Here is a 14,230-nt window from a genome sequence, read left to right on the forward strand (position 1 = left end):
GACTCCATAGACCAAGCACAGTACCAACATTTATACCAGTCAGTTCCACTTTTAAAGCTAAATTCTCAGAGATGGGCTACTGGAAAAACATTGCCAGAACCATGTATCATGCAGGGGTTGGGTAAGCAGACAAACTATGGCAGGAAGAAGGGCATGGGGGACAATTAGACTGACAGCAGCAGAACAAAGAGGGCAGCAAGTATGACGGAGATGGCATAAAAAGACACACTCTGGTACATTGATTAAACATAAATAAAAAAGAAGCTCCTACAAAAAAATGAGTAGTGGCAGGACAAAGGGAATGTGTCAGTACTACCGGGAAGGAACCAACACATGAACAGGAAGTAAACCTAAGGCAGCAGACAAATATGAATCAAGGAAATTAAAGTGACAATGAAGCCAACCAATGGTAAGTAACGGATGCATCTAAGCTCACTATTTCAAATGTGGGTCAGGAATTTGCATACAAACAATATTGCCATAAGCCAACTGCAAAGTTTGTGGCATAATGGTGAAAAATTATGTGTTGTGTCCACATTTATTTAAAGGGGAAAACCTCTTATGGACCATTTCAAAATCTTACAGTGGGCTTGGACCCCGCCTATTACTTAACATCGATTGGCTTTAAGGTCATATGTCATGTGCTTGCTTCTTATATGATGGCTTGCCTTCCACTTATTTTGTTTGTACCTTCCATTAAGCATAGCCTCTTAACCATATTTCTGAGTGGATGACTTGTATGCTTCCACTGCTCCTATTCAGAAATCATATATATTTTTTTTTTTCAGCAGTCCAAGAGAGGGCCAACATTATCTAGCTCTTGCATTTACAGCTTCTTTTCCTCCCAAACACCAGCACACACCCTAAGAATGCTCTGTGTTGCTCTTTAGCGCATCTTATCCATTTCTTTTCCCAGGCCCTTTTAGATTTCAGTTGAATATTCAGGCCTTGAATCATAAAAGTGTTACTAGACCTGCAGGTCGAGTAACTTGAAAAATCTACTAGACCTAACTGAAATGTACTTGACCCGTAAACTGGTCTCAAAATGAGTACTCCTAGGCAAATAATTTATTTTATACAGCCTCTTTTTTCTTCATTCTCACATATAAATGCACCTTCAAATTTGTGAGTTCAGCATTTCTGCTGGACAAAAAACTCTTTTGTTTGATTAAATAAACTATACGTTTGCTCTGTGTATAATAAGAATCTACCCCACATATAGAGTACATACGATTCGGGGTTTGCCTCTTAGTTTTCTAATAGCATTGCCATCAGGGCAGGAGTCAATCAAACAATCAGTCAATTGTAAAGAGAGACAATTTGCCGCAAGGGTCTTGAGGTGCTGTAGAAGCATTATCTGCTGTGATCATTCTAACAACCAGATTTTGAGTTATTTCCTGAAAAGCTAGAGCAATGGTGTGGTCCTAAGGTGCAGAGGGAGGTTGTTCCATGCCTTGGCTGCCACGTGCGAGAAAGAGCGTCCTCCTCAGTTTGCCCGGTGGATCTGAGGGGTGTCTGCGAAGGAGAGGAAGGTGGATCGGAGGTGTCTAGTGGGTTGGTGGGAAAGGAGGCATTTGTTGATGAATACTGGACCTTTGTTGTGCAGGGCCTTGAAGGAGTGGGTCAGCATCTTGAACTGGTATCTCTTCTGAATTGGGAGCCAGGGTAGTTTCTTGAGATGGGGTGTGATGTGGGTCCTTCTGGGGATGTCAAGGATGAGTTTTGCCGCTAAGTTTTGTATTGTCTGAAGTTTATTTATGAGGCGTGCCATGAACCCTACGTGGAGTGTGTGTCCGTAATCCAGTCTGCTTGTGGTGAACATGCTTTTGGTGTTGGCTGGTAGCCACTTAAACATTTTTTGGAGGATGCAAAGGATGTGGAAGCAGGCGGACGAGACTGCTTTGACCTGTTTCTTCATGGATAGCTTGCCATCCAAGATGATGCCAAGATTGCGAGCTAGGACTGTCGGGGTGGGCTGAGTTCTGCGAGCCACCGTGCGTTGTTCCAAAGCGAGGTATAGTTCTTAAAGATGAGGACTTCCTTCTTATCCGTTTTGAGTTTGAGACCGATGTCCTTCATCTAGTCTATGATATTCCTCAAGCACCTATGGAAGTTGGCTTTGGTCGGCAGGACCTTCTGACAGGAAGACGATGAGAAGAGTGTTGTCAGTGCAGGAAATTATGTTAATTCTGTGTGATCTGACGATGTCAGCCAGGGGAGTCATGTAGGTGTTGAAGAGGTTAGGGCTGAGGGACAATCCTTGGGGGACTCTGCAGATTATCTTCTTTGGCTCTGACGTACATGGTGGGAGGCAGATCCTCTGGTATCTGCCAGTGAGGTATGAGGCAATCCATCTGAGAACACCTCCCTGGATCCCTATGTGGTGAAGTCTATTGATAAGGAAGTGGTGGGAGATGGTGTCAAATGTGGCGAACAGGTCTAGGTGGATGTAAGGAAATGCCTCCTTGGCATGGTTACCCCCTGACTTTTTGCCTTTGCTGATGCTATGTTTTGAATTGAAAGTGTGCTGAGGCCTGCTAACCAGGCCCCAGCACCAGTGTTCTTTCCCTAAACCTGTACTTTTGTATCCACAATTGGCACACCCTGGCATCCAGATAAGTCTCTTGTAAATGGTACCCCTGGTACCAAGGGCCCTGATGCCAAGGAAGGTCTCTAAGGGCTGCGGCATGTCTTATGCCACCCTGGAGACCCCTCACTCAGCACAGACACACTGCTTACCAGCTTGTGTGTGCTGGTGAGAACAAAACAAGTAAGTCGACATGGCACTCCCCTCAGGGTGCCATGCCAGCCTCTCACTGCCTATGCAGGTGTAGATAAGACACCCCTCTAGTAGGCCTTACAGCCCTAAGGCAGGGTGCACTACACCGTAGGTGAGGGCACCAGTGCATGAGCACTGTGCCCCTACAGTGTCTAAGCAAAACCTTAGACATTGTAAGTGCAGGGTAGCCATAAGAGTATATGGTCTAGGAGTCTGTTTTACACGAACTCCACAGCACCATAATGGCTACACTGAAAACTGGGAAGTTTGGTATCAAACTTCTCAGCACAATAAATGCACACTGATGCCAGTGTACATTTTATTGTGAAATACACCCCAGAGGGCACCTTAGAGGTGCCCCCTGAAACCTTAACCGACTATCTGTGTAGGCTGACTGGTTCCAGCAGCCTGCCACAACCGAGACATGTTGCTGGCCCCATGGGGAGAGTGCCTTTGTCACTCTGAGGCCAGTAACAAAGCCTGCACTGGGTGGAGATGCTAACACCTCCCCCAGACAGGAGCTGTCACACCTCAAAGGCTCACCCCTTTGTGCCAGCACCGCAGGACACTCTAGCTAGTGGAGTTGCCCGCCCCCTCCGGCCACGGCCCCCACTTTTGGCGGCAAGGCCGGAGAAAATAATGAGAATAACAAGGAGGAGTCACTGGCCAGTCAGGACAGCCCCTAAGGTGTCCTGAGCTGAAGTGACTCTAACTTTTAGAAATCCTCCATCTTGCAGATGGAGGATTCCCCAATAGGATTAGGGATGTGACCCCCTCCCCTTGGGAGGAGGCACAAAGAGGGTGTACCCACCCTCAGGGCTAGTAGCCATTGGCTACTAACCCCCCAGACCTAAACACGCCCTTAAATTTAGTATTTAAGGGCTCCCCTGAACCTAAGAATTTAGATTCCTGAAACTACAAGAAGAAGAGGACTGCTGAGCTGAAGAACCCCTGCAGAGGAAGAACAGAAGACACCAACTGCTTTGGCCCCAGACTTACCGGCCTGTCTCCTGCCTTCCAAAGAAACCTGCTCCAGCGACGCTTTCCAAGGGACCAGCGACCTCTGAATCCTCTGAGGACTGCCCTGCTTCAAGAAAGACAAGAAACTCCCGAGGACAACGGCACTGCTCCAAAAGAACTGCAACTTTGTTTCAAGGAGCAGATTTAAAGACCCCTGCAACTCCCCGCAAGAAGCGTGAGAATTGCAACACTGCACCCGGCGACCCCGACTCGACTGGTGGAGAACCAACACCTCAGGGAGGACCCTCCGGCGACTCCAAGACCGTGAGTAACCAAAGTTGTCCCCCCTGAGCCCCCACAGCGACGCCTGCAGAGGGAATCCCGAGGCTCCCCCTGACCGCGACTGCCTGAACTCCATTTCCCGACGGCTGGAAAAGACCCTGCACCCGCAGCCCCCAGCACCTAAAGGAACGGAACTCCTGTGCAGGAGTGACCCCCAGGAGGCCCTCTCCCTTGCCCAGGTGGTGGCTACCCCGAGGAGCCCCCCCCTTGCCTGCCTGCAACGCTGAAGAGATTCCTTGATCTCTCATTGAAAACCATTGGAAACCCGACGCGTGTTTGCACACTGCACCCGGCCGCCCCCGCGCTGCTGAGGGTGTACTTTTTGTGCTGACGTGTGTCCCCCCCGGTGCCCTACAAAACCCCCCTGGTCTGCCCTCCGAAGACGCGGGTACTTACCTGCTGGCAGACCGGAACCGGGGCACCCCCTTCTCTCCATTGAAGCATATGTGGTTTGGGCACCTCTTTGACCTTTGCACCTGACCGGCCCTGAGCTGCTGGTGTGATAACTTTGGGGTTGCTCTGAACCCCCAACGGTGGGCTACCTTGGACCCAAAACTGAAACCTGTAAGTGACTTACTTACCTGTTAAAACTAACATTACTTTACCTCCCCCAGGAACTGTGAAAATTGCAGTGTCCACTTTTAAAACAGCTTATTGTGTTTTATGTGAAAAGTATACATGCTAATGTAATGATTCAAAGTTCCTAAAGTACTTACCTGCAAAACCTTTCAAATGAGATATTACATGTAGAATTTGAACCTGTGGTTCTTAAAATAAACTAAGAAAATATATTTTTCTATAACAAACCCTATTGGCTGGATTTGTCTCTGAGTGTGTGTTCCTCATTTATTGCCTGTGTGTATGTACAACAAATGCTTAACACTACTCCTTTGATAAGCCTACTGCTCGACCACACTACCACAAAATAGAGCATTAGTATTATCTCTTTTTGCCACTATCTTACCTCTAAGGGGAACCCTTGGACTCTGTGCATGCTATTCCTTACTTTGAAATAGCACATACAGAGCCAACTTCCTACAGTGGATGAGGGCAGCAGTTTCTCAGTGGTCAAGCAGAGCTCTGATGTTGTCGGTTGCTGTGATTAGGGCTGTCTCAGTGCTGCAGTTAGCTCTGAATCAAGACTGGGAGGGGTCCAGGAGGTTGTGGTCTTTTATGTGTTGGGCGAGTTGTTATTTGATCACTTCCTTGAGGACTTTTGCTGGGTAGGGGAGTGGAGAGATAGGTCGTTAGTTCTTTTGTTCTGTTGGGTCCGCTGGTGGTTTCTTCAGGCGGGGTCTCACTTCAGAGGAGTGTTTCCCAGTTCATGTTTTAACACTCACTTTTAATAAATATACTACTAAAGTATGATGTGGTAGCACACTGTCATTTATAGGCAGTACATTTCCCACTGAAGGGGCCAAAAACGTTCCCACTAACTTGTAGCTTTACTGATATAACTATATAGTGGATTAACAATAATCTGTGAAAATTGGGTTTCAGTAAACATATTTATCATTTGCACATCACCAAGTAGACTGTTCTGATTTGTGTTAATCCTCTTAGAACATTTTTTCCATCCAACAGAAGTACACAAAATGGGCTTTCACAGCTACTAAAATATATTTTCAAAAGGATGTATAGTTGACTTATTAGTTACTTAAATGTTGTGTGTTAGGAAAAAATCCGACACCCTACAGTCTTTCATTTCCAACTCAGTGCAGCAGGTCAGAGAATTCACTTTGCAGAATCCTGGAACTCTGCAGTCAGAGAAGTAAACTGACTTCTGACCTCTTTCTCTGAACACAGAGCAAATATGACAAGATAAAAACAAGATTTAAAGGCATATTTATTGCTCCCATCACTTTCTGAATGGAAAGAACACCTGTTTTTTTATCAACTCACCAGAATGGGTTCTATATATATAGCTCGACCTGATAAAATCTGACTCACCACAAGAAGTGGGCGAGTAGATTTCTTGAGGCCTGATATTATCTGTACCACACTACATCCTGGGACCAACCTCAAGTGCTTCGATTGCTTTCTCACTGCCTGCCCATTGCTTCCTCCCAACTCACTCTCCTGCTGTCAGCCCACCCCCTGCAATCCTTTAAGTTTTTTGGAGGCCTCTGCAAGTTGCTGCTGAGCCTTACACAAAAAGCATGTTCGGGGGGGGGGGGGCAGAAAAGATTTTAAGGAGGGAGTCCTTTATTTGCTTCCCAATTCTGGAAGTTGGAGTAAAATGTTTTTATGTAAAATAAAATATTAATTCTTGTAGACAACAGGAGAATGTCAAGAAATATCTTTTTGTGCTGAGCCAGCTTTATAAAAGTAAGCCCTAACAAATTCTCTAAGTGCAAAATATCAAGATTACCCTCATTACAAAGGTGAGCTGCTGCTATATATATATATATATATGCACTGGTTGAAACCTTATGGAATTATTATGTGCTCAAAATGACTATGAAAAAGTGTTTCAAGACCATAAAGGTATACTCAAAATAAATAGGAACTGGCAAAGCGAGAGGCAGCCCAGGCAACAAACAGATGGACATATAGGAAACTGAAGATGGGTGACTTGGAGTAGTTAGGATGGTTTATCCCAATGAACATTTTCAGTGTATTGAATTTATACAAGAAACAGATCCTTGTCGAAGTAAACAAACCTAACTAAAGCCAGTAATGACTCACTACAACAATGCAATTTCATTACTAAAAATATATCCTGGACGTTTTCCTCATCATCAAGTGGAGCCAATTCTCTGGGTAAACATATGCTATGAATTAAAATACACTGCAGACTTGCTTCTATATCCGAAAAAGATGGAGTGGGTGCTCCTTCGAGAATTACGACATCTGAACCATTTTCCAAACTTATGAACCCAGAGATACAGAAATGTTCGGACATTTCATGCTACCTCTACCAATAGACAACAGATCCAATAGTTTCAAATGTTTTTATTATGTTGTTTCTGTATACTATGTTTTACCCTGCTGCCACACACCTGACTAGAATGTCTTTGCAAGTCATCTTAATATACAGAAACTGGGACGGGCTGAAAAATGTTACCATCAGTGATTTTTAGTTCACAGAGGTGCTCCACTTTCATACAAGGCCAATTATAATCCTCACACATATGAAACAGCCTTCACCATTAGATGAACTGTAAGCAGAAAAGTTACTCTAAAAGAGAAACAGGTGAAAGAGCTACTTCTGATGAACACAGAATATCGCTCAAAATGGATGTGAAATGTACAACTCCTTAAAGAAGTTAGTGAAAAGGAAATTGTACCTTCTTAACACAACAAAACTGTGCAGTTGTGCTCTATATAGATCTCAAACATAAAACTGAAACAATCGTCATCCACTTTAAATTTATAAAATATGATCACATGCAACAAATCAAATAATCTCACTGTTAGCATTTTAAAATAAAAGTCAATGCATACTCCTAAACATGATGTTAAGCAAACACTAAGTTTCCAAATTTGGAATACAAATATGAATGTTAAAGCCATAACACACCATTGTTAATGTTCGCATTCAGATGGCAATTCTTCTTGGTATCAGCACCAATCTTCTTATCATTTTCATCAATGAGAATGCACATCTCTCTGAGGAGTTGCACCTGCTGCTCATCAAGGTTATCTGTGTTTATTTCCGGCATGGCTGCAGTACGTTTTGTGCTGAATAAAACAATAAAGCACAAAAATAGAATTATAAAAACATGATTTGTGAAGATCCACAATTGCCATCATCTACTAACGGCAGATCTTTCACAATAGAACTACCAACCCCCACAACACAAAGCAAATTAAGAAATTAATTTCCTAAGACTGAAAAAGTTTAGGTAAATTATTTTGTTGTTGAAGCTCAACTGCCCAAATTGACTTTTCTTGTCAGCAAATTAAAAAGTAGGGTTTGCCTGAAGGAAACTTATTGAGGCCTTGGAGATCATTTGGTCTGGGTTTAATCAAATGTTTAGCCTAGTCAGGATTTTCACACTTTGATATAATGTATATGCTTTACTATGCATCTCCAAAGATGCATTCCATTTTCTCACCTCAACTTGTCCGCCCCATTTCCTCCTGTTTATCCTACATATGGAAATGACCCTAATATGATATAATATTACTGACATACTTGTGTTTTATGTTTTGTATTACCACAAGTTTACTTTTTGATTACTAATGTTTTACTTTTAGGTACCCATGAAGAACTTTAAGATACATTTATGAGAAAAAATAAATAAATGAAAACATTGTGTGTGTATGCCCCAACAAGAATTTCATATCATGGAGCAAAGAGGTCCATTTGGCAGCACTCAAAACAAGACTACCACTAACCATTTAACTATGGGTTTCAAGAGAAAAGCAACTCAGTAGCCATTGCCACTTGAGTCTTGGGTTAAGAAAATTAATAACTGCAACAAATTAATAGCTAGCAATCCTTGCGTCACTGGAAGAACCACAACGTTGGAAAGATTGACAAGAATGCACCTAGGGGTCTACTTAGTCAAGTTTCACTTGAAACACACACCTTAAGTCTGTAGGTGTTTCCCAGTCTTGTTGTAACTGCTGCCAGGGATGCAGAATTCCTATCGCCTGACGCCCTGGACATATTGTTTAAGGTCAAGGGCAACAAATGTTCATGTTTATTTTGTCCTTTGGGTCAAGGGCAACAAGTTTTCATGTATATTTTGTCCTTGGGATAAGTAGGCCCAACCCCCTTGCAGCACAAACCCTTTGGCTGCCAGTTTACAGAGAAGGGAACTGTCTGCAGTTGAGGTAATATGTGTGTCCATACGTTAACACTGTTTGAACTTGTATTTATGGTTCATTATTGAAAAGCCTTCATTATTAGAATGAGCGCTGTAAATAAATGTTTTAAGGTCACACTGCACTACTGACTGTGGTTCCAGTAAAAACAATAAAAGTGTACACAATTTTGAAGTTTAATATGAGGCTAAATATAATGCTACCATAATGCTCTCTGATTAGATGCAAATGTTTGCAGAAGCTTGTAATCAAGAGTGATGATTTTGCACTTTCAAAATAAAATGTTAAGAAAAAAATGCAAGCACGGAAAAAAAGTTTTGCTACTATGAAATTTTAGGTGCTATTTCTTTGAAGCGTCATTTAGTAAAGTGTGTTGATGCATGCTAGTATTTCCAGAAAATATTCCTAATGGAAAATCAGTGTAACCATTTTCAACAAGATTATGGGAAGCATGAAAATAAACAAGCACTGACAAAGCCAACTGATCTGACATTTTTTGAGTCTTTTGGTTTCATTAATGTGTCTCTTGTTTTGACATGGCCCTCACTATTGTAACAACCACTGGCAAAAAGAAAAAATGTTTTTGGTCTCAAAAGCACACATTACCACCAGGGGTATAACAAAGGGCCCAAAGCCCCCCTCCAGGGGTCCCCCACAGCATAGCACCTGCCCTGAGTGAGTCTGGAGGGGAGTGGAAGCCCTTCATGTTCTTTGCAGGAGGGCCTCGTCCAGTTTTGTTATGCCACTGATTGCCACAGTAGTTCCTGTCACTATGTGCCAAAATGCTCCTTATGGAAGAGCAGAATATGATCACTCACAGTAAAGTCAGCCGATAGATAGAGAAATAGAAGTTGAATAAAAAACAAAATGTCTTTGTTAACGCCAGACCTAACTAGGGACCAAATTCTTAAAGAAAGACACAAAAGTGCACTCAATGTATATGTATTTGAATTAGTGGCTTTCATGAATACACAAGAACTTAAATAAGTATACCAGGAAATCGTACTCCTAGAAAATAGTTGTGAACTGTATTTTAGCACGAACAAATATTCTTGCGTAGATTTGCTCATGTGAAAATCTAATGAGCATTTACAAGTTCACTTTCCCTCCAACTGCTTTTTTCCCCCAACCATAGAAGAATTTCTACTTCTGCCATTACCAGGATTAAATTTCCAAGCTTTCTCGTTGTGAGAAAAGATTAGAGAAGAGCTGGTGAGAATCCTTAAAACAATGCAAGTTAGGAGGTTTGAAGACTCAAAGGCGTTCCAGCACTGGAACTATTGCTTACTGCTTCCTCCAGCCCCAGTATGTAGATCAGCTGAAAGGTAGCAAAATAAAAATATTGCTATAGCAAGGATTGAAATTGCAAGTATTCAAGCCCTACTATAGAGATAGCCCTGGCATAATTAGAGAGGTTATTATCAGAGCTCTTACCTAATGAGATTCCTGCCCTGATTTGTCGCCTCACTACATGGCACCAAAAGGACAAGCAGGTTGCTTTACAGGGCAAGTAGATTTAAGAAGCAACCTGTCCCATGGACAAGTAGATATTTTATTAAATGCCGCAACCATGGCTGCCTAATGGAGGTTTACGGTTTCGATATGTGAACATGGAGTATCACAGATCCAAATATACCAGTGTCTGACAGCATGTTTATAACAGCAGCAACAGCTGTAAAATAAATCTATAAAATAAATACATTTAACCAGGGCCTAAGTCGAGGGTACAAGCGGGTAGATGGCGTCTACCAACTATTTTCACAGGGTTGATCTGTCCACCTTGCCATGAGGTTGGACCCCACAGAAATATGATAAACGTGTCCTGGTGTAATTGTTAGACACAGGGACACATTCAGTAATCCCTGCACGTACTCTGCTTTCATTCTGAGCACCAACGTGCAGGCGGGGACAGGGACCACTATGCACATAGCAAAGGCCGAATTTAAGGGGCCATCAGGCCTCCTTTGGTTACAGTATCCTTGCTGGGAGCTATCATGAGCCTCACGTTTAAATGCAATGGAGGGGAAACAGAAACACAAAACATTTCACTTCACAGGTACTTAAGAGAGGTGTGCTCATGACTTTGCTTAGTCCCTGTATATAAGGCATATGCATGCACTGTAAGAATGTCAGATGTATTGGTCTGTCTCAGTATTTACACAAATACTAATTCAAATACAACTATTTTCTTCTATTTTGTTTATAGCACTGTAGCTGCAGCTCATCCCAATGCAAGATGTCAGAGCGCTTTACATCACACATACACATTATACATTGACAATAAATCATATAAATATGTAAATCAATGCACAGGATGTGTTACATAAGACAGTGAGGGTTACAAGGTGTAGGAGCCACATGTCCTTCGTTGCTCACTGTGTTTATTAGGAGGACTACAGTTTATAGACTGCAATTAACAAAAGGATCTGTGTTAAAACCAATAGCCCACTTATTTAGCTATATAGAATAAAAATCTGCCATCTTCATGTTACAATATGTACTTTGCAGAAGACACATTAAACCTCTTATCTATTTTGATTTAAAACTGGGACTAAAACAAAACAGATCTCTCCAGTAAATATTTTACCCGTCAGAATTATTTTACCATTATTATTATTCCCTGAGATTTAATTGGCACACAAAGATCTCTGCAGCAGGTCAATTTCTTTGAGGCAGGGTTTTAAAAAATGAATGTATGAGCTGAGGCCCAGATTTTGAATCGTGGTTGTGTAGCTTTTTTAGCACAATCCAAACATAAAATCCTACCTGTTAAATATTGTAATGCGCTCAAATGTACTCATGATAGCCCTTCCAAACATATGTGTGAGGTCTTACGATCTGATGTCACTTCTTGTGCTGTCACTTCCTGTGAAGTCATTGGTTGTAATAGCACCCCGTGCGATGTCACGCACCATGGTGTCACTTGCATAACTGCCTAACTTAGTTAGTCCCCCACACCTTATTTTCTTATGACTTGTGCTATGGATTTAATCAACCTCTCCCCATTACTAATGCTAAACCTAATAAAAGTTTGGAGATATCAATTCACTGAGAGGGGCAAGCAAGGGTATTGGAAAAGTAAGCAACTTGCAACTGTGTGTTATTGTATTCATTTACTATGACCACCCATAAACTATGCACAGTTCCACTAACTAGTAAGTTGTCCAGAGAGATAGCGGACAGCTGAACAATATTGAAAAAATGTTTGTGGAATTTCAAATTGTAGCTACGAATCAATCTTTCTGGAATAAAAGTAGGCTTTTCTATTCTTTAAGCATTGTGTAACCTTACACAAAGAATACGGCGATTCAACCCGCGTCCACTTATGTGCAACAGAATAACAAAAACACCTTTCGCTGCAGCAGCTTGAGCTGAGCTCTACTTAAGCAAGTCTGCATTGCGCTAAGCGACTTCTGTCCAACAGTTTTCCAGCTTAAGTAATACAGTGTCTGGGTATGTTATGGGAATATTTTCATTTAATAGGGAATAATCAAAACCCCGTTGAATCTCAAGGAAAATACTTAAGTAGGAACAAAATCAGAACAGTAAAGGTAAACAACGTGCTGCCAGAAAGTCACATTCACTCTTTGACAAGCAGCTCCCCTACGGCCCTGCCCACTTACCTTACAGTGGAATAACGAGGGGCAGCTGGATCACCAGGCACACGCTGCAATGACAGAACAGATCCCTCCTTGACCCCACACCAGAATCTAGCGTTGCTTGTCATTGCGCACATGCAACGCGTCAGTCCCGCCCCCAACAACCCGCGCAACATCTTCAGATTAACGCCTTCGACCAATCAGGCAGCACGGTAGACCCTACACCAGATGGTGCGATCCGCCTCTTCAGCTCAAACTAGTGCTTCTATTAATGCAACGAGGCGTGTGTGGATGTGCAACAACGAAGTCCCACCTCGGACGTCGCAGGAGTCGTTGTCACTGCGGAGCTGACAGTCACGCCTGGGAACCCCTGACCTTCAGAACCCCGCCCCTCTCCGGCTGGCCGTCCCACTGAAAAACAGTTGCCGCACCCACCGCCCGGTTCTTATGGCTCAATTGCGCAGGCGTAGTGTGCATGGTTTGGTCTGTTCTCGACTGATAGAAGCTCTGTCTTTTCTTACGTAAGCAGTTCTCGGAGCGAAGCATCAAGGACTACGCCGAGACGATCTACAACGCGGGCTAATTTGTAGCATAGATTCTATGATATTTTGGAGGATCCGCTCAGTTTATTTGCGTGCATAAACATTATATCGCGTGCAACATGTATTGGTTGGACAGTGTACGTCCCCGGTAGAAGTGGGCGATTGGCTGGCGCTGCCGGTGCTTGACATCTTAGAGTTTCTAGCAGAAAATAATAGTTTAAGCAATGTCGCCTAGTGGCTAAAGCTGCCGACAGAGCGGCATGGGGAACCAAGTTCGAAACCCCGCCTCTATCCAGTAACCTGTAAATACTGCCAAGACTCCCTGTTTGTGAAAACGTTTCATTTACTCTATCCATGTTGTGAAGCGCTTTTATGTCCCTGGGCAAGTTTTTTGCTGTGTAAAGCTGCCAAAAATAAAATGTGGGGTTTGGCTGTCACTCACTCTAATCTCACCATGCCAAGAGTTAATGACACATCCTTAAACTTTGATTTTAGAAAGAGATATCTGTCTAGTGGCAGAACTGGAACTTCTGAGATCAGCCCTGGCTTACATGCTTGACCAAATTGTGTGATCCTAGCTGGGCGAATGCTTCAACACTTTCAGGTGTGTGAGTTCTGGATCTGTACCGTCAAACAACCCTTGTGTTTGATGTAATAGCCTATTATGTTGCTCTATCCATAATAAAAATCTAGGCCATATAAAACAAGCACACGACAACCAACTGACTTCCCTCTTAGTTTACTAATTCAATATTAATCAGGACAGGAGCAGGAAAAACTCTTACTTAAAATAAATATTTTAAAAAACATGGATATAATCCGACATGCTAATGTGAAATAAATAAGCAATTTAAAGAAATACACCTTTTTGAATTGTGATGCAAGCTTATTGTATTCTAACATGTTTGTTGCATAATTTACATGCCAAAAAAAATCACGGCTAATCTTGTGCACAGGTCCTTAAAGCAAGAGCCAACCCTTGGCTCTGCTCTCCCTGTTAATATGTGTGATCGTTTACATCTTTAGTGGCAATAAAGCCTGCATTTGAAACATATTTTGTTCTTTATGACTGCCAGTTCTTTATAAGTACACAACTCTGCAGCTGAAATGCAACTTCGTTCTTGGCAGTATGTGCACCCATATATCTATTCTGTGTTTAATTTGTAACATAATGACGGCTGGTGACCACAGCACTGCTGAAAAGACAGTAGTCGATGCTATTAAATGTCCCT

General features: G+C 42.6%; 1 protein-coding gene across 2 annotated transcripts in view; it reads right to left on the minus strand.

Moving 5' to 3' along the window:
• The window catches only part of IDI1 (isopentenyl-diphosphate delta isomerase 1), a 72,233-nt gene extending 59,329 nt beyond the window's left edge, over window positions 1-12,904 (minus strand). Inside the window, exons 1-2 of one of the 2 annotated variants that reach the window (XM_069211191.1) lie at window positions 12,481-12,835; window positions 7,605-7,765 (exon numbers count right to left, since the gene is read on the minus strand). In XM_069211191.1, coding sequence (XP_069067292.1) covers window positions 7,605-7,765; window positions 12,481-12,632 — 313 coding nt within the window. In that variant the 5' untranslated portion in view covers window positions 12,633-12,835. Of the gene's footprint in view, window positions 1-7,604; window positions 7,766-12,480 lie in introns of both variants that reach the window. The other variant, XM_069211192.1, reaches the window with a different exon arrangement.
• Between the last annotated feature and the right edge of the window lie 1,326 nt (window positions 12,905-14,230).

This window comes from Pleurodeles waltl, chromosome 10 (genome assembly GCF_031143425.1).
Source record: "Pleurodeles waltl isolate 20211129_DDA chromosome 10, aPleWal1.hap1.20221129, whole genome shotgun sequence".
In the NCBI taxonomy this organism is placed as follows: Eukaryota; Metazoa; Chordata; class Amphibia; order Caudata; family Salamandridae; genus Pleurodeles; species Pleurodeles waltl.